Source organism: Canis aureus, chromosome 3, assembly GCF_053574225.1.
Source record: "Canis aureus isolate CA01 chromosome 3, VMU_Caureus_v.1.0, whole genome shotgun sequence".
Lineage (NCBI taxonomy): Eukaryota > Metazoa > Chordata > Mammalia > Carnivora > Canidae > Canis > Canis aureus.
Window position 1 is genome coordinate 33,648,048 of NC_135613.1, and position 21,712 is coordinate 33,669,759.

The 21,712-nt window shown below is 52.5% G+C and overlaps 1 protein-coding gene across 2 annotated transcripts in view; it reads right to left on the reverse strand.

The window, feature by feature from the left end:
- The window catches only part of GLIS1 (GLIS family zinc finger 1), a 224,352-nt gene that overhangs the window by 68,949 nt on the left and 133,691 nt on the right, over positions 1-21,712 (reverse strand). The window contains exons 3-5 of one of the 2 annotated variants that reach the window (XM_077891829.1): positions 16,534-16,711; positions 9,158-10,037; positions 6,149-6,172 (exon numbers count right to left, since the gene is read on the reverse strand). In XM_077891829.1, the coding sequence (XP_077747955.1) occupies positions 6,149-6,172; positions 9,158-10,037; positions 16,534-16,711 (1,082 nt within the window). The remainder of the gene's footprint in view (positions 1-6,148; positions 6,173-9,157; positions 10,038-16,533; positions 16,712-21,712) is intronic. The other variant, XM_077891830.1, reaches the window with a different exon arrangement.

Consider the following 21,712-nt stretch of genomic DNA (forward strand, 5'->3'; position numbering starts at 1 on the left):
GTCAGAAGAACTCATCATGAGGAGGCAGCGCAGCACCAGTCAGTGCCCTAATCACTTACAGACCACGGAGGCCCCGGCCCTGGCAGTGGAGGAAGATTTATTGTGGGGATGGACGGAAAACAAAGAACAGTTGTGCAAACTTTACAGAGCCACATTATGGGAAATGCCTTTCCTGTTTCCCACTGGTAAATGTGCTGGATGCTCAGTTACCCAAGCTCAAGGACACAGTACCCCAGTAGGTAGGGCTTTTGCTGGGCTGAGCTGGCCTAGCCCGGGGTGCCCAGGCCCTGGCTGATAGCCAAGTCATGCTGGCTGGGCGACAGAGCCGATCTGGGAGGCCCTGGTGGACCTGGGGATTGAAGGTTCCTTCCTGAGCTTCTGTGTCCTCCTCTGCCTGCTGTCACTCCCCCTCTGACGGCCACATACCACACATGCCCACGCTCTCCACACTAACACTTACTGGGTCACTCTCCCGCTCAGAACCCTTCCACTACTCCCTCCACTTCCCTCAGGGTACAGACCAAGCTCCTTATACTGAACATGGAGGCCCTTCAAGGTCCAATTCCAACTACCACTTCTGCTCCCAGCCCCAGGGAGGTAACACACTCCAAGCGCCAGATGATAACCTACACTTCCACAAGGGTGAAGACAGTCACATTTCAAAACGTTTCTGTGCTTTGTTCTCTTTCCCTGAAAAGGTTTCCCTCATGATCTTCAACTGGAAAGTTCCTACTCACCCTTCAAAGCCCAGCTCTCGTGACATCCCGGGGGAAGCTTCTCCCCCTCTGTCTTAATTCCTTTGCCACCAGACCATTCCTCCTTTGACATTGTACCCCTTGCTTCTAGCATCACACCTGGCACAGTGTGGGTGCCAACAAAGCTATTGAAAGATTGGTGTGAGGAGAGAGACAACACTGATGAGCACCAGGCTCTCTCCTGCAGGAGGAGCACAGGTAAGGACTCCTGAAGGCATCCTGGGTCTTGGGAGTGTCCAAGGTGACTGAGGCCAGAGGAGTTGCGTGACCATCGCCCACCAAACAGATGAGGACAGGATGCTGAGGTCCTACTGCACAGCTGAGCTCAGCTCACCCATTGGTTGTCCAGCAAAGACAGAGCCTATTCATGCTTAATCATGAAGCTTACTGCTTCCAGAATGTTCCTCTCAGAAAACATGGTCTGGACACTTTCTTAGAGTCACTGTTGATTTTATCTGACATTCTCATTCTAATAAGAGAATCATTTCAATTCCATTTACATTAAATTAAAAAGCTTTTTTTCTTCCCTTTTATTATTTTAAATTCAATTCAGACGGTCATGTTTTTTTATCCTTAATTTTTTTCATATTCCATAAAGCAGTGCTGAGTTCACAAAATTTGGCCAGCGTCCTCCTGTACCCTCAAGTTTGGTGCTCCTAGAATGTTAGACCTTGGGTTTGATGACTCAAAAAAAAAGAAAAAAAGAAAAAGAAACCCAAAAAATCAACACAAGGGCTCCTGTTTTCAAGCGCCAAGTATTTGCCAGGCATGAGGTAAGCGCTCCACATGCATGATCTCATTTAATCTCACAACTGTCTCCCTTTTACACACACAGGAAACTGAGGCTCCCAGAGGCCACGTGACTTGTTTGAGGTCTCAAGGCTGGTTAGGCGTCCAGCTTGGCTCATGGATTCCTGAGTCAGAATTTAAATAAGACCGAAGGGGGTGGGCAGGGATGGAGATGAGGTAGGGGATGGGAGGATGGGGTTGGGGGGCAGCGGTGGCAGTGAGGAAGGGGGCTGCGGAGCAGGGAGGGAGGAGCCAGGAGCGCTGTAGGCTGGGAACTGTGTTGGGGGAGTGTGTGGCTCACACGTAGGTGCCTGATGGCAGGAGTGTGCCTGAGGGTGGCTGTGTCCTCTGAGGTCTGGCTGCGAGCAGGAGCACTGGACTGAGAGTCAGAAGTCAACACGCTCCCATGTGCAGGGCACTCTGTGTCCATATAAGGCGTGGCCCTGCCGCCCCTCACAGAGATTCTTCTGGGGTCGGTGTTCCCGCAGTCACTTTACAGGTTCAGCAACAGACACTGGGCAGTGAAGTGACTTGTGCAAGGTGGCAGAGCTAGCAAGCAGCAGAGCTGGAATGCACCCCACCCCATCGGTGTCCAGGTCCCCTCTCCTTCCCCCCCCAGACAAATCACTTCCATCCAGGGCCTTACTTTTTCCCCCCATACAGGGCTTAGATCTAACCAAGGCCAGAGCTTCCAGGAAGTTCCTACTTAGGAAGCCCCCTGACTTTGATTCTTAAAAACCAAAGGAGTGAGGAAGGCTTCCCAGTTTGAGCCAAGCTCCGTGACGGGGGAGCCTTGCACTCAGGAGGGAGACAGGTACCGGTATCTGTTGGACTCCCACTGAACAGAGTGCTAGACTTCTCCCATTTCACAGCTCAGGAAACGCAGGCTCAGCACAGCACGGTGACCCGGCCACAGCCACAGGGCCGGTCCATGACTAACCTGTGACTTACATCAGCCCTTTTGGCTCCTTTGGAGGATGTTCCCGACTGCGTGGCTACTATCCATTTCAGATTCTACCTTTTCTCTTTTCCTAGTGCAAACTGTCCAAACTAGGGTCATTTGCTGGCGATTTATGATGTGCCAAGCATCGCGTAAGCACCTCAAATATGGCATCTCACGGAAGCCTCCCAACTATCCTGTTCCCATACTTGCTTCACAGGTAAGAACACGGAGCCCTACAGAAGTCAAGTTACTCACACACAATCATGGAGCAAAGCCAAGTTTCAAGTTCAGGTTTTCCTGCAGAAAAACTTTAAGCATCACATTAAAGGGTGTACATGCCCAGCTTTAGGGCCCTGCCAATTTGGTGACTCTGCAGGAAACTCATGTAGCCTTATAATGAGAAGACCAGGTCGGGACTAGGGCAGAGTCTCCACACCAGAGAGCAGGCTTAGCTTCTCTGCCTCCAAAGCTGGGCCAGACATCAGAGGGCATGTGGTCCCCAAGACACTTGGCGACACCAGGAAACACTGTTATACATGGGGTAACACATGTGGGGAGAGCCAGAGGCAGGGAGGGGGACTGGAGAAGGGGACAACCTCTGGTTTAGGCTGTGGAATAATGATTAGGAGTTTGCTGGGCTGGGAAAGGCATTCTAGACAGAGGGACCAGCAAAAGCCAAGGCCACAATGAGTGAAAAGGAGCTGGAATGTGCAGACTCTCTAGGAGTTTGGGAGCAGAAGAAGCCTCAGGGCTGGGAGAAATATAGCAGGCCTCCCAGGACTGGGTGATGCTGGGCCATGGAAGCATCCTCTCTGGGCCTTGGTTTCTCCATCTGATGGTACATAGATGCGAGAACTGACACGATCCTAGGAGGGACCCCAGAAGGGGTGGCTAAAAAGGGCATATCTGCATGGCCAACTTAAAAGCTGACTTTGCCTGGAAAAGTTTCCCTATTGAGACACTTCCCACCTTAGAACAAGGAGGTAAGGCTCAGGCCCCATTTCCAAAGTGGGTGGACTGGGCACCTAGGCTTGTTGGATCAACTTGACCTCTCTGTGCTCATTTATAACAGGAGTTTCAAGGGCAAGGACTTTAAGCCATGCTCCATTTTGTAGCTTTTTATCTCACTGGAAACCAACCCCAGCCTCCAGAAAGGAAGCTTATCTTCAGGTGGCTTATTTCTTTTAAAGAAGGTGAAATGTCTCACTCCTCATCCCACAAATGCCCTCTTCTCCAAGACAGTACAAAGGTCTCACCCTATCAGCAGGGCAGGGGACGTGCAACAGGCTCTTAAGGTGACAGAGGACTACCGCAGGAAAACAGTTAAATACAAATGTCTATCCATTTCTCTGCTTAACCAGGGCTCCTCCATTCCCTTCTGTGACCCCATGGCCCACCAGGGTCTGACACATATGAGGTACCTGGTGACAGCTGGCTGAAATGAGTTTCAAATCTGGGTATTTTCTTGATATTTATAAGCAGACTGATGGTTCTCTGCCTGGGAGATGGCCTAGGGTCATGGCTGGCACATAATCTCTGGAGTCGGCCTGAGACCTGGGTTCACATCTGACCCTATGATGATGCACTGGAGACCTGACCTTGGGCATGAACGGGGCCACCCTTTCCCCAACTGTAAAATGGGGATAATGATTCCAGTCCCCCAGGAATTCTTCTTCCACTCTGAGGAATGTGTGTGTGAAAGCCTTGATAGAAGCTGAAAAATGCCCAATGATGTTCTAGCCTCCCTGACCGACTTAGACAAGGTAACGCGGCAGGGCCTTGAATCCTCAGCTCCTGGCTCCCTTCCCTCCCTCAGCCGGTAATGACGGCTGAGAGTCAAGGGTAGCTGGTGTCCTTCCCATGGTGCCAGAAGTCTCGTATCACCTCATCTTTGTCTCAGGAGCCCCAGCCCCCAGCATGAGGCCTAGCACACAGGGACACCTGTCCTTCAAGTGAGGCAGGCATTTCTGGGGCGGACTCTCCTCTCCTCTGAGGTCACTTTCCCACAGTCTGACCTTTCCCAACATTTTTTGGTGACCTTCCCCTTTCAGGAATCTGTCCACTAAAGCTGTCCCATTTGTGGCAGGATCCTGGGCCCCTCACTATCCTCTCAGGGTCTGCCTTCCCTGGTTCTTCTCTGCACATGACCAAGATGGACAGGCAGCCCCACCTGTTCACACATCAAAGAATGAGTTGGAGATATTGACATGAGTCAGGGGTGTCTGCTGGCCCAGAAACCCAGCCAGCCCACGGGGCTAGTCTCAGGATGTGGGGTGGGGGAAGAGCAGATGCCCAGGGACCCTGGGAGGTGGGCATGGCCCTCCCAGAAGGCCCAGACAACTGGCTGATTGCAGCCAATCAATAATGCTCAACTTTCAGTGGGGATGTATTTCCTTAATGGCACCGGGAACAGACTGGCAAATAGTGGAGAGGGGCATAAGGGATGGGGACCAGTGGTCAGTGTAGACAGAGCTACCAGAGGCACCCAGGCAGGATGTAAGCCCAGCCTCGAGGCTCCTAGGCCTGTGAGGGCAGGGACCAGAGCCTCCTCCCTTCTAGCTCCAGTCACCCTAAGCAGATACCATGTGGTACAAGAGCAGGTGTTCCTCATTGCTGGCAGACACCTGACAAGGCCTCTGGCATGGGTGACAGCCCAGCCTGCCCACCTCACCGACAGCAAAGGCTGTCCGAATTGGCTGACCTCAAGTCCAGGCTCTGCTACTAACTGGCTCTTTTGGGTTTCCTCATCTGTAAGATAGCCGTAAATGATCTTGTCATGATGGTCGATGTGATAGAGCGTGATGGGGGACAAGAGAACTAAGCACCACCCTATGTCATCTCTTTAAATCCTAACAACAACAGTCCTAAAAGGCAAGTACTATTATTATCCCATTTTACAGTCGAGTGCTATGGTTCGGAATGGCCAAGCCACCTGCCTGAGGTCACACAGCTGCTACGTGGCAGGCCCAGGTGGGGACACGGGTCTGCATGACCCCAGACCCTGGCTTTTCACTTGTTTACACACACCTTCCGCACCACACTCACAGCTTCGGGAAAGCTCTCCACAAAAGCAAGGACTGTTGTCATTATCACAGTTACTTTATAAAACCCAAGGTTATGAAAGGTTTTCCTTCCTCATCCTGCTGCTCTTTCTTGATGTTCAGAAATGCACACTACACAGCCTGCTAATTTCTGCAGTCTCAGACAATCAGAATCCCAACTGTCTAGGAGAGCCAACCTAAGAAAGCAAGAAACTAATCTTTCCAAAGTTAACGTCTTGGAGGCGTCGCGGCAGTATTTGGCTTGGACGGATCCTCGCTACCCTAATGCAGATGAAACCCCAAATTTAATAAGGCTAAGACAACCCGGACAACATAAGAAACATAACAGGATATTGCACAGAGATTAGGGAGCTTCCTCTGGATGGCGTGGACGGGCCGCGGCAAGGGCAGGGGGGGTGGCCGGACGGCGGGTCTAGCCCGGGGCCCCACAGCCGAGACCCGATCCCGCGCCCACCTGAGCACGGGTGACCCGGGCGGAGGGCAGCAGGCTCCTCGCCGCGCCTAGGGCTGCCTGGTGCGTGAGCGGAGGCTCCGCAGGCTAAATAGAAACCAGCTGCAGGGCCCGGAGTGTTCAGTCGGACGGGGCGGGGAAGGCTTACCTCATGAAAGAGCTGTGCGCACGGCTGCTGGAAAGATAATAAAAGGATTAACTGCTATTTTAGTGGGCCATTTACTCTTCAATCAAAGTGTCTCATCTATTTCCTGTTCTCCAGAGGATCCGAGTCCAAAATTCCTTTGTCTATTACAGCACATGGTAGCAGAGGCCTGTCATGAGAAATTAATAATTTTACAGGGAAGGGAGATTTTATTTATTTGGGTGCCGGCTGGGGCCTGCCCTTCCCCCAGGTCACCTAGTGCGCCAGCGTTGCAGAAAGGAGGTGCGCTCCCCTGGCTGGCGAGGAGGGGCCCAGAGGAGGTCTCTGCTGCCTCCCCAGATGATGGCACCCAGCAGGGCTGGGCCCAGGACCCCAGAGAAGGAGGGGTGTGATGGGACAACCTATACAAACAAAGGCATCACGTTTCAGAAAGATGTGGGTTCAGATTTCACTCTAATGGTTTCTAGTTGTGCAACCTTGGGCAAGTTACTTCTGTTGTTACTATTATGATTATTAGCCTCCATACTGTCGTTATTATCGTTTGCCCCAACTCGCTGTGTGACCTGGGGTACATTATGCAGTCTGAGCCTCAGTTTCCTCATCTGTAAAATGGGAGTTAAAAGTATCTGCCTGATAGAGTTGTTATGAGGACCACACCGAGTTGTTGCTAACAATGGCTCTGGGAGGTCTGGGGGACTCAGTTGGCTAAGCATCCAACTCTTGGTTTTGGCTCAGGTCATGATCTCAGGGTGATGAGATCAAGCCCTGCGTCCAACTCTGTGCCAAGCATAGAGCCTGCTTAAGATTCTCCCTCTGCCCCTCCCCTCCCCCCAAAAAAGAATGGCTCCCACACATAGTCAACACTGAGAAGCTGTTTGTCAGTAGTATCGCCATAAGCCTGAGCCCCTAAGGAGGCAAAATAAAGTGTTCTCTTGGTAGCAAGCAGAAGGTCAGCTGGACTCCATTGAACCCTTGTTTCTTCATCTATAAAACCTTGGTTTTATAGGACTTTTGTAAAGATTAAATGCAACCACAGATGAGTATAGACATAGCTGGAATGTCACCTCCTCCAGGAAGGCCTTCTAGGCCACCCATCCCTGGGCCTATGCAAATTCCATCCAGAACCTGTCCACACCCATCTCCCACCCCTCGCTGACCATGGGTGCCTACAGACAAAGACCTTGGAAAGTCCAGGTCTGGGACCCCAGAGCCAGGCATGAGCTGGGTAGAAGCCAGTGTTCTGAGGAGTCCACTGAATCAAGTGAGATCCTGGCAGGCCTGGGAGAGAAAGAACCATAGAGAGAGATTGCTAGACCACACTGCATAAGCTGGGCCTCTCCAACCCGCTCACTAGGGCTCTGTTCCCCAGGAAACGGGCAGGGAAGGCCAGATTATCCCCCAGGTCCCTGCGGTCCAACACAGGCACCACTGACCACACTGGGCCAGGGTGTGGGCCTCCACACCAGGCCCCCATGGACACTGGGAGGACCCCCCACAAGAGAGGAGACATTAAGGTCTCTGCTTCGCAGCTGTGAGCTCCAGAGCCTCAGAGGGAGATGGGCCCCTTCACATTCCTGTGGTCAGCCGGTCACCTCCTCTAGGCAGGGGCATGCCTTTCAGCAAGCCACGTGTCATAACACCTCAGACGAAGAGGGGCATCCCCAGGACTGGCCCAGCCACCAGCTCTTTCCAGCATGTCCTCAATCCCAGGACACACGATGCAGTTGAATTCTCAGCCTGCGCAGTCCAGCCTCTGCCCACAGGCTCCCTCTTCCTGTCCTTTTGCAGAGGCTATGCATTGTCCCTCACTTTTGTCTATAAAGTGACCTCCTCCTCCTCACGACCCAGGCCCCTGGAGCTGAATAAGCTGGTCCAGTTGCATGCCCAGACCACAGCTCCACTGGCAGAGGGGCCCCACAGGCACCTGGTCCCAGGAGGGTGGAGTTCATGCTGCCGCTCCCCGAAGCTTCCTGCCTCCACTGTGGCCCCTCCAAGTACTGCCCTGGGCTTTGAGCAAGACAGAGGTGCACCCCTTCCCAAACCAAACACTTCATGAAGTGGGGTCCAGCATCGGTGACCACATGCCAGTCTGGGAAAGCTCGACCTTGCCTATAACACTGGCCTTGTAGACCAGACACACTGCTTCCTCCCCTGCCTCACCAATGCCCCAGTGGCTGGAAAGACGGAGCTGGGCCCTGGAAGACTGGGCGGCTCCTCCCGCCCTTCCATTCCCAGGCAGGTGCCTCTCCTGGTAAGGTAGCTGGGCCTTGGAGGTTGGCACGGCAGCTCGGCTGAGGATATCAGGAACAAAGGCTCTGATAGGGAGTTCCACCACCATGACAGCACAACACAGGAATGACCAGTCAGAAGGACAGGGGCTCACAGTGTGTGTGTGTGAATGTGTGTGTGTGTGTGTGTATGTGTGTGTGTTTTCCCGGAAACCTGAGGTTCAACCCCAGCCACAGCACCACCAGTGCTCCCCAGGGCCTTATAGGTTAACCCTGGCCTTACGCTAAAACCTGTCCAAGGGACCCACATCTCTAAAGCTGGATGCCTGTGAGGTCACAGTGCTCCTTGGAGAAAGCCAAGCCTGTGGGCTGCTCCAAGGCTCAAAGAGCCTCCCCTGGAAGGCTGCCTTAGGAAGGCCCCACGCTGGAGGGAAGCATGTGTTCCACAATGCACATGACTATTGGTGGGTGAGACACTGAACATCTGCATGTAACAGAGGAGGCTGGCCGGACAGGCTCTGACCGCAGAGCGTGTGTCGTCACCACCTGAACAAGTGTGTGTGATCATGTGTATGTGAATGGGGGATGAGACCACTGGTGAGGAGAGGAGCCAAGATTCCCCATGACAGCGGTACTGCCACCACACTGGTCCCTCCGTCCTCGACTGCAGGGGACCATAGCCAGCCCCCAGGGGAGGAGCCCCACAGAGGCCATTCCTAGGACTGAGGTGGGACTGCTCTGCTTGGCCAGGGAGGGGCCCAGCCTGGTGGCCGTGGGAACTCACCATGCACTTGTTGGGCTTCTCACCCGAGTGCACTCTCATGTGGATGAGCAGCTTGTAGCGGGCGTTGAAGGGCTTATAGCGGCGCACACAGCCCGCCCAGAAGCAGGTGAAGTCCTCGCCCTTGCGCTGGTCAATGTGGCTCTTCTCGATGTGCCGTACCAGCTCCTCCTGCTGCTCATAGGCCGCGCAGCAGTCCACCCACCGGCATGCTTGCCGGCCAGTGCCCCCCCGGCCAGCCAGGCCCAGCCCCAGGCCTCCAAGGCCTGAGCCGGGCGGCAACTGAGACACGGGGTAGGGGGGTGGCAGGCCTGGCTGGTGAGACCCAAAGAGGTCTGAGAACTCATCCGCAGGCTCCTGCTTCAGGAAGCCCCCCTTCCGGCAGGCTTCAAGCTGCAAACTGCCCTCGTGGCTCTCCGTGGTGGTGGGGCCAGGCCGGGCCCGCTTGGGAGGCCCCCCCAGGTCTCCTGGCAGAGGGGGGCTCCGGAGTCCATTCACACAGGTGACCAGAGCTGTCTGGGAAGAACGGAGGATGGAGGCGACGTCGGAGGCACAGGGGGAAGACGAGGCCGAGGAGGTGGGGGGCAGGCCCAGGAGGCAGCAGCGCTTTAGGCTGCCCTCAGGGAGGTGGGCCTCAGGTTGGGGACCCAGGCCAGAGCCGGGGTCGCTGCCCAGAAGGTAGCAGGAAGGTGTGGGGTTAGTGAGGCCTCGGCCCGGCAGGTCCAGGTCCGCGTGCAGGCCAGTGGCTGGCGGGGCCCGGCAGTGAGCAGACAGGGGTGGGCGAGCTTCCGTCATGGCCCGGTAGTCAGGCAGGGACTCCTGCTTGATGTGCTGTGTGGCCGGAAGGCCACCATTCACATACGCGGCCTGAGGTCTGGGCGACCTGGAAGACAGTGAGTAGAGCAGCCGTGAGAGGGTGGCAGTCCACCATGGAGAGGCCCCGGTGGCAGAGGGGACGGCAGGGAACCCGGGACTGAGGGACGGGAAGCTCAGAGCAGGGGGGAGGCTGAGGGCTGGAAGCAGAGGGAGAGAGAAGCTGGAGACTGGAGGTCTGGTCAGCAGGGAAGAATATGGGGGAAAAAGGGAGAGAGGAGGAGGACGGGGCTGGGAGAGGTTAGAGGAAGGTAAGAGGTTTGAAGAGGATGCCAGGAAAGAGCCTCGTTTCATTCTGTTACCAAATCCAGCCTGCCTTCCCCCGCCCCGGATGCCATCCTGGCCTGTTGCTGAGGCCTCCCTAGGGTCTGCCCTGACCTTTTCCCCATGACTTCTAGTGAGTTCTGGAGGAAGACAGCTGAGGCTGGCATTTGGAGGGACATCCAGGTCCAGTTTGTTTTAAATTCTGCCTACAGGGACCCCTGGGTGGCTCAGCGGTGAGTGTCTGCCTTCGGCTCAGGGTGTGATCCCAGAGTTCCAGCATCGAGTCCCACACTGGGCTCCCTGTAGGGAGCCTGCTTCTCCCTCTGCCTATGTCTCTGCCTCTCTGTGTCTCTTGTGAATAAATAAGCAGACAATTTTAAAATAAATTTTAAAATAAATAAATAAATAAAATAATAAATAAATAAATTCTGCCCACTTGTCCCTTAGATCTTAATTTTTGTAATCTCTCTTAATTTCTAGAAATGTTCACGATGTGATGTTTTGCCCTAAGCAAACACAGTGAGTATTTGTGGGTTATGGGTCTAAAACACATGTCATGGTAACGGGGAGGGAGGTGCATCCCAGAGATGACTGAGGACAAGCCTGGTGGGGTGGTCCCAGAATTTCAAGCCCAGACACTGTGACTACATGAAAGGAACTCTAGGGAGAGGCTGCTGGGCAAGCAGGTGGGAGGGCAGCATGGGGTAGGCTGGAGACCAGGGTTTGAGGCTGTCCTCAGCCACTCCCAGATGCACAACATGGGGCAAGGCCTCTCTCCTCATCCCAATACTGGAACGATCCTCCTCCTGGGAGTGGTGGTGGTGTGATGCGCAAGGCTGGGTGCGGTGGTATCTTCATCGTGTGTGTGGTATACACGTTCCTAGAAAGGGGCCTTCCTGATGCAGGACGAGGAAGTGCAGGCAGAGGCACCAAGGCCTCCAGCCACCAGCAAAGTGATGCTGGACTGAGGGTCAAAGGAGCCCCTTGACTGGCTGGGCAGAACAGGAAGCCTGCTTATGTGCCCAAAGCCTGACCAGGACACCTTATGTGACCTTGGGCCTGTCTGAGCCTCAGTTTCCTCACCTATGAAGCGAGGACTAACCCTCACTTCTTCAGAGACTGGCTGCCAGGATCAAGAGGGATGGAGGATGCCACAAGGGGAAAGGGGATGGCCGCCTTCATACTGCCATATCACTGCCACCGTTCTGGAGCTCTTTGCAGAGGGACTGTGGGGTCATCACCTGTCCCTCATTTCCAAGTGGCCTGCAGCCCCCCTCCCTCTCTCCCTGGCTCCCTGCAGCTGTGGCAGCCCTAGCACTGATACTCAGGAGGGGGTGGGAGTGGGGAAAGGCAGAGCCTAGAGACCCTCAGAGAACATGAGCTCCAACCCCATGACCGCAGATGGGAAAGGAGTCCAGAGGGCAGAGGGCTTGCCCACAGTCAGGAGCAGCAAGTCAGCAACAGGGCTTGGACTAGGAGCCAGGCTCCCCTTCTCCTGGGGGTGTGCCTTTCTCCTGTATAGACCTGAACTCTGCCCCGGATAAAGGCTTGTGGAAAGGTCCCTCCTGTTGCTCAGCCACACTTGACCAATTCCCTGCCTCACCTAGCAAAGACTTTTCTTACCTGCCCAGAGTGTGGTCACTGGGTGAAAGGAGGAACATGGACTCCAAAGTGGACAGCAAATGCACATCCTCCTTCCCCGGCCCTGGGGATGCTGAGCCACCACTGCTGGCAGAAAGCTCTGAGAGTTTAAAGATCTGATATAAAAGTGGTGACTTTGTGAAACTTAAAACAAAAATCAAAAAAAGCATAGCTGTTCCTTGCATGGTTGTCATCCTGAGCCCGACAGCAATGGGCAGCCAGGTAAGCATCTGTTGGGAACAATCCATTTAAAAACAGCAGCAGGCTAAACAACCAGCAGAAGAGAACAGCTACAGCACCCGTGACTGAATTACCCAAATACGACAAACGAAACCTCACATGGCAGTAGGTGGGGAGAGGGTGGCTCAGGCTGTGGTGTCTGTTGGCTTCAAAGGCCAGCTGAGGCAGCCCCCTGCTTGCTCTTGCCTTCCCTCTGCCCCAGCAGGCTGGCACAGTTCCTGCCCTGCCTGCCGCTGAGCCCCAGGCCCCCAGGCGCCTCCCATCACGCCTCTGGAAACTGTGAGCAGGAGTCCCTGGACAGAGCAAAGAACTGCTGAGCACCCCGCAGGCCAGGCACCTTCCCAAGGGCCGACCCACGCAGCCTCACCACAGCAGAGCAATGCCTGGTATCTGCTGAATGCATAACCAAATTCTTCAGGGGAGAGCCCACCATCTGTTTTATCCTTGGGAAAACCGAAGCAGCTTGCCCAAGCCCTCAGAGGCAAGCAGCGTAACAGCAGGAATCTGAACCTTGATCTATCTAAATCAGCAGCCCAGGATTTTCCCACAACACCGCGCTGCCAGGGGCCCCATCCTCCCCAGTAACATGATGTACCATGATGACTATTACGTTTCCTGGCAGCCTCAACGTTCTGAGTGTCAAGGACTCCAATGTTCTTCTGTCTGTCATCTTAGGTCCTGGAGGAGAGCTGCTAAACTTGGGGAAACCAGTGTTCCTCCGGCAGAGGCTCAAGGGGACAGGACGCTGACTTTAGATCTCATGGGGTCTGTGCATCCATAGGTTCAGGAGCCGCGGCCTGGGCTGAGGGCCAGAGAGGTCACTCTGCAAGCTTTTCCCTCTGTGCCAGGTGATGCTGGGGACACAAGATGGTTCACAAACCAGGTCCCTGCCCTTCAGAGGCTTCCTTTCTCATGGAGGAGACTGAGGACCAGCTCTTATGGGAACACTTAAACTCTGCTGAAGGGTGGGCAGAGTTCTGGCAAACATAAGAGACCAGGGTAGGAGGGGGCCACTGAAGGCTGAGGCATGACGATGTGAAAGAGTGTGGCTCACTGGGCTCAAAGCCAAAAGGCCAGTGTGATGGGTAGGCAGGGAGGGCCCAGATCACCCAGGGCACCTTCCTGCACACCTGGGGACCTGTGTACTCTGTGTTTCTACCTTCATCTTACAGCTAAGGAAACGAGGCCCAGAAAGGGACAGCATCATGCCCAAGGTCACCCAGAAAGCCAGTGAAAGCTAAGCCTCAAACTGTATGTAATAATACATTCCACGGACCAGAGTGGAGGAGACTCTCCTCCTCCAATCATTTTTAGCACAGAAATGACAGAATCAGGGTATTGCTAAAGTTACTTGAAACTCTCACCACTTGCTGGATGACTTCAGACTAGTTCTGTGGCCTCTCTGGCCTCAGTTTCCCCACCCTCTGGCAGATGGGAATTGAGTGAGTTAATAACATGAAAAGTGTGTGGCACATAGCAAGCACTCCAGGATGGTCACTTATTAGTGGTGACAATTAAATGAGAGATGTGCAGAAGCAGCAGGTATTCTCAAAGTGGGAGCAATCTTCTCCAGGAACCTAGGCAGTGGATCAAGGGCCCAGAGATCAGGAGGAGGGGGCAGCAAGGAGAGAAGGGGTCCTCATCCCAAAGCAATCCAGTGGGAAGGAGAAGGGACAAGATCTGACTGGGTATGGGACAGGGGCTGGAGCCCTCTTCTGCTTTAGGAAAATGAGGGAGTGTGATGATGCCCAATCAGTAGCAGAAATGGCAGCAGCTCAGGTTAATGCCGGCGTGTGATTCTAGGTATAGGCTCTTATGCTCTAAGTGATCAAAATGACAAATATAATCTATATGAAAAAAAATAGTGCCGCCCTATAACCCAAGAATTTCACTACTAGGTATTTATCCAAAGGATACAAACATAGTGATTCAAAGGGGCACCTGTACCCCAATATTTATAGAAACTATGTCCACAGTAGCCAAACTATCGAAAGAGCCTAGGTGTTCATTGACAGACGAATGGATAAAGAAAATGTAGTATGTGTGTGTATACACACACACACTGGAATATTACTCAGCCATCAAAAATGCTATCTTGCCATTTGCAATGTTGTAGGTGGAACTAGAGGGTATTATGCTAAGTGAAATTAAGTGAGAGAAAGCTAAATACATATAATTTCACTCCTATGTGGAATTTAAGAAACAAAACTGATGAATGTAGGGGAAGGAAAAATAAAATAGGATAAAAGTAGAGAGAGAGGCAAACCGAGAGAGATGCTGAACTCTAGAAAACAAACTGAGGGTCGATGGAGCGGAGTGGGGGATGGGGTAACTGGGTGATGGGCATTAAGGAGGGTACGTAATGTAATGAGCACTGGGTGTTACATGCAACCGAGGAATCACTAAGTTCTACCTCAGAAACTAATACTGCACTATATGTTAACTAAACTGAATTAAAATTAAAATTAAAAAAATTAATAAAGCAAAAACCCACTTGCTTTAGCTTTCCCTTTAATACCCTTCTACCCTGAGGTAGAAAGAATTTCCCTAGAAAAACCAGATGCTTTTGTGCCTGCCTTTGGCCCAGGGCGCGATCCTGGAGTCCCGGGATTGAGTCCCGTGTCGGGCTCCCAGCATGGAGCCTGCTTCCCCCTCTGCCTGTGTCTCTGCCTCTCTCTCTCTCTCTCTGTGTCTATCATAAATAAATTTTTAAAAAATCTTTAAAAAAAAAAAAAGAAAAACCAGATGCTGCTGGGGGAGCCTCAGTGGATAATCAAACAGATATATGCATTAAACTGTCACTGAAAACATACAGTTCTAAGTCTAAAAGACGCTCGCTCCTTGTTATGAATTGTGTGCCTCCAAAATCTCTATGTTGAAATCCTAGCTCCCAGTGTGATGGTCTTTAGAAATAGGGCCTTTCGGGAGGTAACTGAGATTAAATGTGGTTGTAAGGGTGAGGCCCTAATCCAGTTTGACTGGTGTCCTCATAAGATGAAGAGCATGCAAAGAGTGGAAAGGCCGTGTGAGGACACCCCAGCCAGGAGGCCATGTGTAAGTCAAGGAGAGGCCAAACTTGGGGGCACCGTGGTCTCAGATGTCCAGCCTCCAGAATGGTAAGAAAATACATGTCTGTTGTTTTAGCAAGCTGGGCTGTGGTGTTTAGTTAAGGCAGGCCACACAAACTAACATGTAAATCAGAAGTCTCAGGGCGAGGGGGGATCCCTGGGTGGCTCAGCGGTTTAGCACCTGCCTTCAGCCCAGGGCGTGATCCTGGAGACCCGGGCTCAAGTCCCACATCGGGCTCCCTGCATGGAGCCTGCTCTCCGTCTGCCTGTGTCTCTGCCTCTCTCTCTCTCTGTGTGTCTCTCATGAATAAATAAATAAAATCTTAAAAAAAAAAAAAGTCTCACTAGTGTCACTGAAGGCCACAGGGATTCTACATTCTCAGAGAAAGTGGCTCTGTGTGGGAAGCATCAGCATCCTGCTGTGTAGTAATGTCTTGCCCAAAGCTCTCACCGGAAAGTAAGCTCTGTTGCAGAGATCTTTGCTTCCTTTGCTAAGGCATGTCCAGCACTTCACAGTGTCCAGCACACAGCAGACACTTAATAAATGACGGATACAAAAATGAATTGTGAACAGGCAACTGGGCCAGTTTTTAGATGTCTGATTTGTGAAGCAGGCCTCAGCAAGCATGCCCAGGCAATAAGGTGCAGGCCTGGGGCTGAGCTGTGGGCACAGGGCACAGCCAGGACCCTGGGAGAGCCACAGGAGGCAGATTCCAGCCTAAGATGCAATCCCACAGAACATGTGTCCACACGTGGACATCGCTGGAAACACGCAGGCGTTGAATGCAGGTCACCAGGCAGGGCTCTGTGAGGCAGGCTTCCGAGGGCAGGAGATGGCTCCAGGTGGAGGAACATCTTCCCACTCCATGAGTAGTCAGTCCAGGGTCTGACACTAGAGTGTGTATGAACCCTGAGCCGGGTTTTCCTTTCCTATCCCACCCCTGAACCTTCCATTTCTGAAATTACTGACTCTCTGTGAAAAGCCACCCAGCTTCTGCAATGGGGAAACACACCTCAATCAAACCGTCTCTGAAAAAAAAAAAAGAAAAAAAAAAACCGTCTGTGTCTTGTGAGGCACTGCCACATGGCAGGGGAAGAGAGGGGCACTTCAAGGCCTAGACCAGGCAGCCACCATTGTGCTACTGGCCTCTGGCTGGTCCCTGGCCCTCCCGTGCCTCAGTTGTCCTGTGTATCCCACAACTGGGCAGACCAGGTAAGGTCCTGAGGCCCTCAGCTGTCGACCTTCAGGAAGCATCAACAGAAGGCAGCTGTGGGTGAGGATGGAGCACCTACCTGCTCGGGTGGGGGAAGTGCAGGAGCCTCTCGCAGGCGGGGGGCTGGCCCCGGGGTGGTGGCGTGCCCGCAGGGAGAAAAAGGCCCTGGCAGCAGGTGGGGCCAGGGCCCTCTGCAAGGTCCAGGTCCAGCAGGCTCTTCTCTGAGCCTGGGGTGCAGTGGCCGTAGCTCCCATTCACTGTGCAAAGAAAGGGAGAGGAAAGAGCATGAGTGGGGACAGCCACAGCGGGGTGCAGGGAGAGGGCAGTCATTAGGGCACAGTGTGGGCCACGGCCACCCTGAGCCCACACTCGCTAAACCCCTGCTGCACTCAAGGCACCCAGGATCTGTCATTTAATTTCCATGATCACCAGTGGAATCACGAACAAAAGCTTCAATATTCAGATGTAGACACTGGGCTCCTTTGGTGGAATGACTGCTTCACAAGCACGGACCCCTGACGATGCACCACCACTCTGCTAGGGGCAAGACACATCGCTGAAACAGGCTGACATGCTCCTGCCTCTGGAAGCTGACAATCTCTGGCCCTCACGTTGGCCACCAAGCATTCCCGGGACAAGGTGCACGACTTGGGCTGGGGCTGCTGCTACTGCTGGGTGAGCGTCCAGACGTTACATGTCACGGAGCAGGTGCTCACTGCACAGCATCTGCTCGTTATTACCAGAGCTCAATCTACATTATTTCCCAAACTGCATTACACCACAGAAATGCGGCACACCGTTATTCACACCTCTGTATTCTCCACGGTTCTCTGACAGCCTGTCGCATGCCCTGCCTTGCTAGCTGCTGAGTTTTTATGAAGACTAATTGAGGGAGAAGGTGAATTAAACCCTGAGAAAATCTGTATAAAGTGTAACAAAGCTGTTAGGTATAGTTGTTATAAGCTACTTCCTGGAACTCTCTGAGTCTCAGCTGTCTCTTCTACAGTGTGAAGTGAGTTAATCTGGAAACTATCTTTTCAGGCTTTTTGTCCTGTCACCTGCCAGTGATAACTTTAAGGATGAAAAAACATGGACTTCGGGGCCTTGATGGACTTAGGTGTGAACCCCAATCACCCCCAAGCAAGTCTGTGCCTTAGAAAGATCCCTCCCTGAGGCTGACCCTCAGCTCCCAGGTGTAAATTGGAGACAGCCGCACCAGGTCTCCAGAGATGCCGTGAGGTTTTGAGAGCTGAGGTGCAGAGCCCCCAGCATGGTGCTGCGGGCACCTGGCAGGTATGCTCCAGGAATGAAGAAAGTTCTTATTGTCAAAGAGCACTTTGGAAAGCACAAAGTAACCTACAGATGTCATAAGGCATTATTAACAGGCCCAAGTATTGTCCAGGGACTGTCTGCTCTGAGCAAGACAAGCCATTAGTTTGAGCCAATCAACAGCTGACACCAGGTTCGGACTCCTCCCTGGGACTGAGGATGAGGGCAACTACAGCAGGAGCACGTTTGCTGAGCAAGATGTTCACACCACCGTCTCCTTGGAGCCTCTGCACTGCCCCTCTGAGGGAACTCGCCCTCGCTGGAGAGTGGGGAGAGAGGCTCGAGGAGCTTACAGTACCTGCCTGAGATCACATGGCTTTAAGAATCTGGGCTGGCTCTCGGCTCAGGCCTATCACACGCAAGCCCCAATTCTGAACCGCGCTATAATAAGTGGCCTCTGAGACAAAAACCCAACCCCATCCTCAAGGATCCACCTCACCCACCTCACCCAGCCCCTTCCGCCCAAGAGGCTGGACGCTCAGTGCTTACTTGCCACATGCCCACAGCTCTGACAGGCACCAGGCATCCACCTGTTGAGCACATTAGGGTCTGCAGATGGGAATGCAACACTGCTAGGGTCTCAGGGCAGGGGAAGGGCTCAGATGAGTCTGTATGCCCGGGCACCCTTCACCTTCCCAGGCCAAGCCAGGCTCATTCCTGCTGCAAGGAATACTCACTCCTGCTGGCTCTGGCTGCTGCTGGGCCAGCCCCTCACAAGCTTATTTTTTAATAACTTGGTTGTTTTTTAATTAAAAAGAAATCCCTGGTAACAAATGTGAACGGCCTGAGTTAATGAGAGCAGGCTGCCGCTCGTTTAGCTCCATCTCTGCTTGGCGCTCTTTCCCTGTTCCAAATCGTTTCTGCATGCAATTTTATTGTCCCATTGAGGCAAACCCTGGGCCTGGGCCTCAGAAAACTGTGGATAATTTTATGACCATTAATAGCATTTGGAGCAAAGAGAGCTTAATCATCACACGGGGCTGTTTTGCCAGGGTCTTTCTCCCAGAATCTTTGGGGTCAGAGAGGTGGCTCTGAGCATCCTTCAAAAACCCACCAGACCCAGTGGAGACCTCTGGGTTACTCAACCCTCCTTCACTTAGGAGGATGTGTAGAGTGAGGAAAGGTGGGCCCCTAGGAAGGTACTGGGGAGCCCAGCATTTATCAAGCCCTTCTGAGGCACCAGGCACATTGATCCTTCTAACCGTCCATCCTTGTGTGGTTGGCTCATTCCAGCCATTTTTCAGGTGAGACAAACAGGTTTGGAGATAGGTGCCTCTGACTAGGCTCAGGGGCTATAAGAGGTGAGGCCACAATTCAAACCCAGATCTCTCAGGCTTCAAAGCCTGTCCTGTTGCCTCTCAGGCAACTGATGAACAACTGGTGACCCCCAAACAAGCACTCCCACCTTTGACTCCAATGAAGATCATGTTGGGGAGCCTTTAGAGAAGTCAAAGTACAACCAACCATTACAATGACCCCCCAACCCCAGTCTTTATGACAGCTCTGCCAGATTGGTAGGACCAATCCATCTACAGACAAGCACATGAAGGCTCAAAGAGGTCTAGTGCTTTACCCAAGGTCACACAGGGAGTAAGGGGCAGACCTGAGATGAAAACCCATCACCTCTGTGATAGAAAAAAAAGTTATCACTTTTCAAATAATTGAGGTGCATTGGCTTTTTCTCCACTGGAAACTCTTAGTGCTTGCTTTCAAAGAGAATTTGCTATAGTGGCAAACAGAAATGATGCTATAGGGAGGGTCTGCTATGTGTTGAGTACTCTTGGTCTGTGATGCCACTTGTTCCTCACAACCTGCAAGTAGATATTGTATATAGTATAAGAGGTCTTCCTACAATAAATCAACAAGCCAGTTCTTGGAGGGAGGAAAGACAGAGCCCCTCAGGTCATAGTTTGACAATGCTTGGGGCTCAAAGACCATTCATGTGTGACTTTCATAGCACCCTGGATAAATCCATCAGCCTCCCTAACTTCAGAGGGATGTGAGCACCAGAGCTGGCAAGCCACTGTCCCAGGTTGTGTGACAATTGCTCCCAAAGCCCACGCCAGCCCCTTCCCTGAGTCATCTGCTTTCTCAAAGGTTGGAAATTAAACCAGAGGTTATAACATGTGCCCCAAAGATGCTGCCACCACTGCCCACCACAGGCCCAGGTCACGTAGGAGACCTCCCAAGGCCCTCCTGGCCACAGGCATCTTGGTTCTCTGTCCCCCAAAGCATCAAAGGACTCACCCTTGCTCACTCTCCATCTCTGGGGAGTAAGGATGGAGTCTTTCTCTACAGAGGCAGGGGAATGAGAGAGGCACACTGGTCCCCCTGCCCTGAGGCAGGCTGGGTGGGGGGGCCCGGGAAGGGGCTGCACCCAACAGCCATGTCTCCCCCCTGTGCCACTGGAGCCAAGAGCAGATCCCGGACCTGGATTTGATGTAAATGAAGCTTCTTTGGAGAACTGGAGGATGGAGGAGTCCTATGTCAATTTTTACAAGTTAGAAATTCTGGAATGTCAGGGCTGGGACTGACTGCCCATCCATTTCATTAATAGATGAAGAAACTGAGGCTCAGAGAAAGAAAGGACCTGCTTGGTCACACAGCAAATCCCCAGCAGAGCCTGGCTGGCACCCCTGGGACTAGGCTAAGAGTTTGGTTTACTTTTCTCTTGAATTGTTTTCTCATCTGTAAAATGGTGCTAATAGCTACTCACAGGCTGTGAGGACAATCCCATGAGATTATGGACACGATGCCTTTGGCAAGGTGCCCAGCTCACAGCAAACACTCAGAAAGGCATGAGGATGGTAACTGTAATGATTTCTTCCCCTATTCATTCTTGTGGGAGGTCAGGCCCTGCATTCTATCCCCAGAAGATCAGGTCTGGATAACCCTGAGGCCAGACCCAGAAGGACAAGTCCTCAAGGCTCAGGGGTCACCAAATGCAGGACCGGGCAGCCTGAATGAGGTCACAGCCAGCAAATGTGAAGCAAATGACTCCAGTTACACACCAGAGAGTTTTGCAAATTACCGTAATGACTTGGCTATAAAGTGGTACCACATATAAGGTGACTCCCCACAAGAATTTTAATTTATGCTCAAACCTGCCAAGTCTGCATGAGAAGAACAATGATGCATTCAGCATCTCGGGCCCAGATGCCACCTCCTTGCAGTACCAGGAGCAGCCAGCAGCCTGGTCTAGCAAGGCCTGCACAGTGATGATTCCTCATTCACCAACAAGCAGATTTTTAGTGCCCACCAGGTGCCAGGCTGGTGATAAGGTACAACACTTTACAGCCTACAAAACAGCATGCATCCATCACCTATGAGCTTTACTACAGCCCCCAAGAGCTGGCTGGCCAGTCTCAGAAGGGGCAAGCAATTTGCCCATGCTCATATAGCAAGTGTCGGGCTCAGACCTACACTGAATCCTCTGACTCAGCTATCCGGTCTAGCAGACATTTTTAATCTAGCAAACTTTTTTCTATAACGGGCAAGACATTAACTATTATAGGTTTTGCAGGCTACAGAGTCTCTGCCACAACTACTCAAAAGTGAAAAGCAGCCACACACAATATATAAACAGATGAATGGGGCTGTGTTTCAATAAAACCTTATCTAAAAGAACAGCTCAGTGACTCTGGGGTTTTAATTTGCCAAGCCCTGAGCTAGTGCAGCATTCAGATACCGGATTTTACAAATAGAAAGACAGAGATTCAAAATCTAAAATTATCATACCTTCCTGAATCTGCAAAATGGGGAGAATTTTGAGGATGGAGTTGATGAGGTGATAACCACTGTTAATACTGAACAAAGGGCTGGACTTCAGCCTTCATGGGGGGCACTCACAGCCTGGGCTCACCCCTCCACCTGGGCATTACCTTGGCACCCCCACGATACTTTGCTGCTATGCTGCCCACATCCTTGCC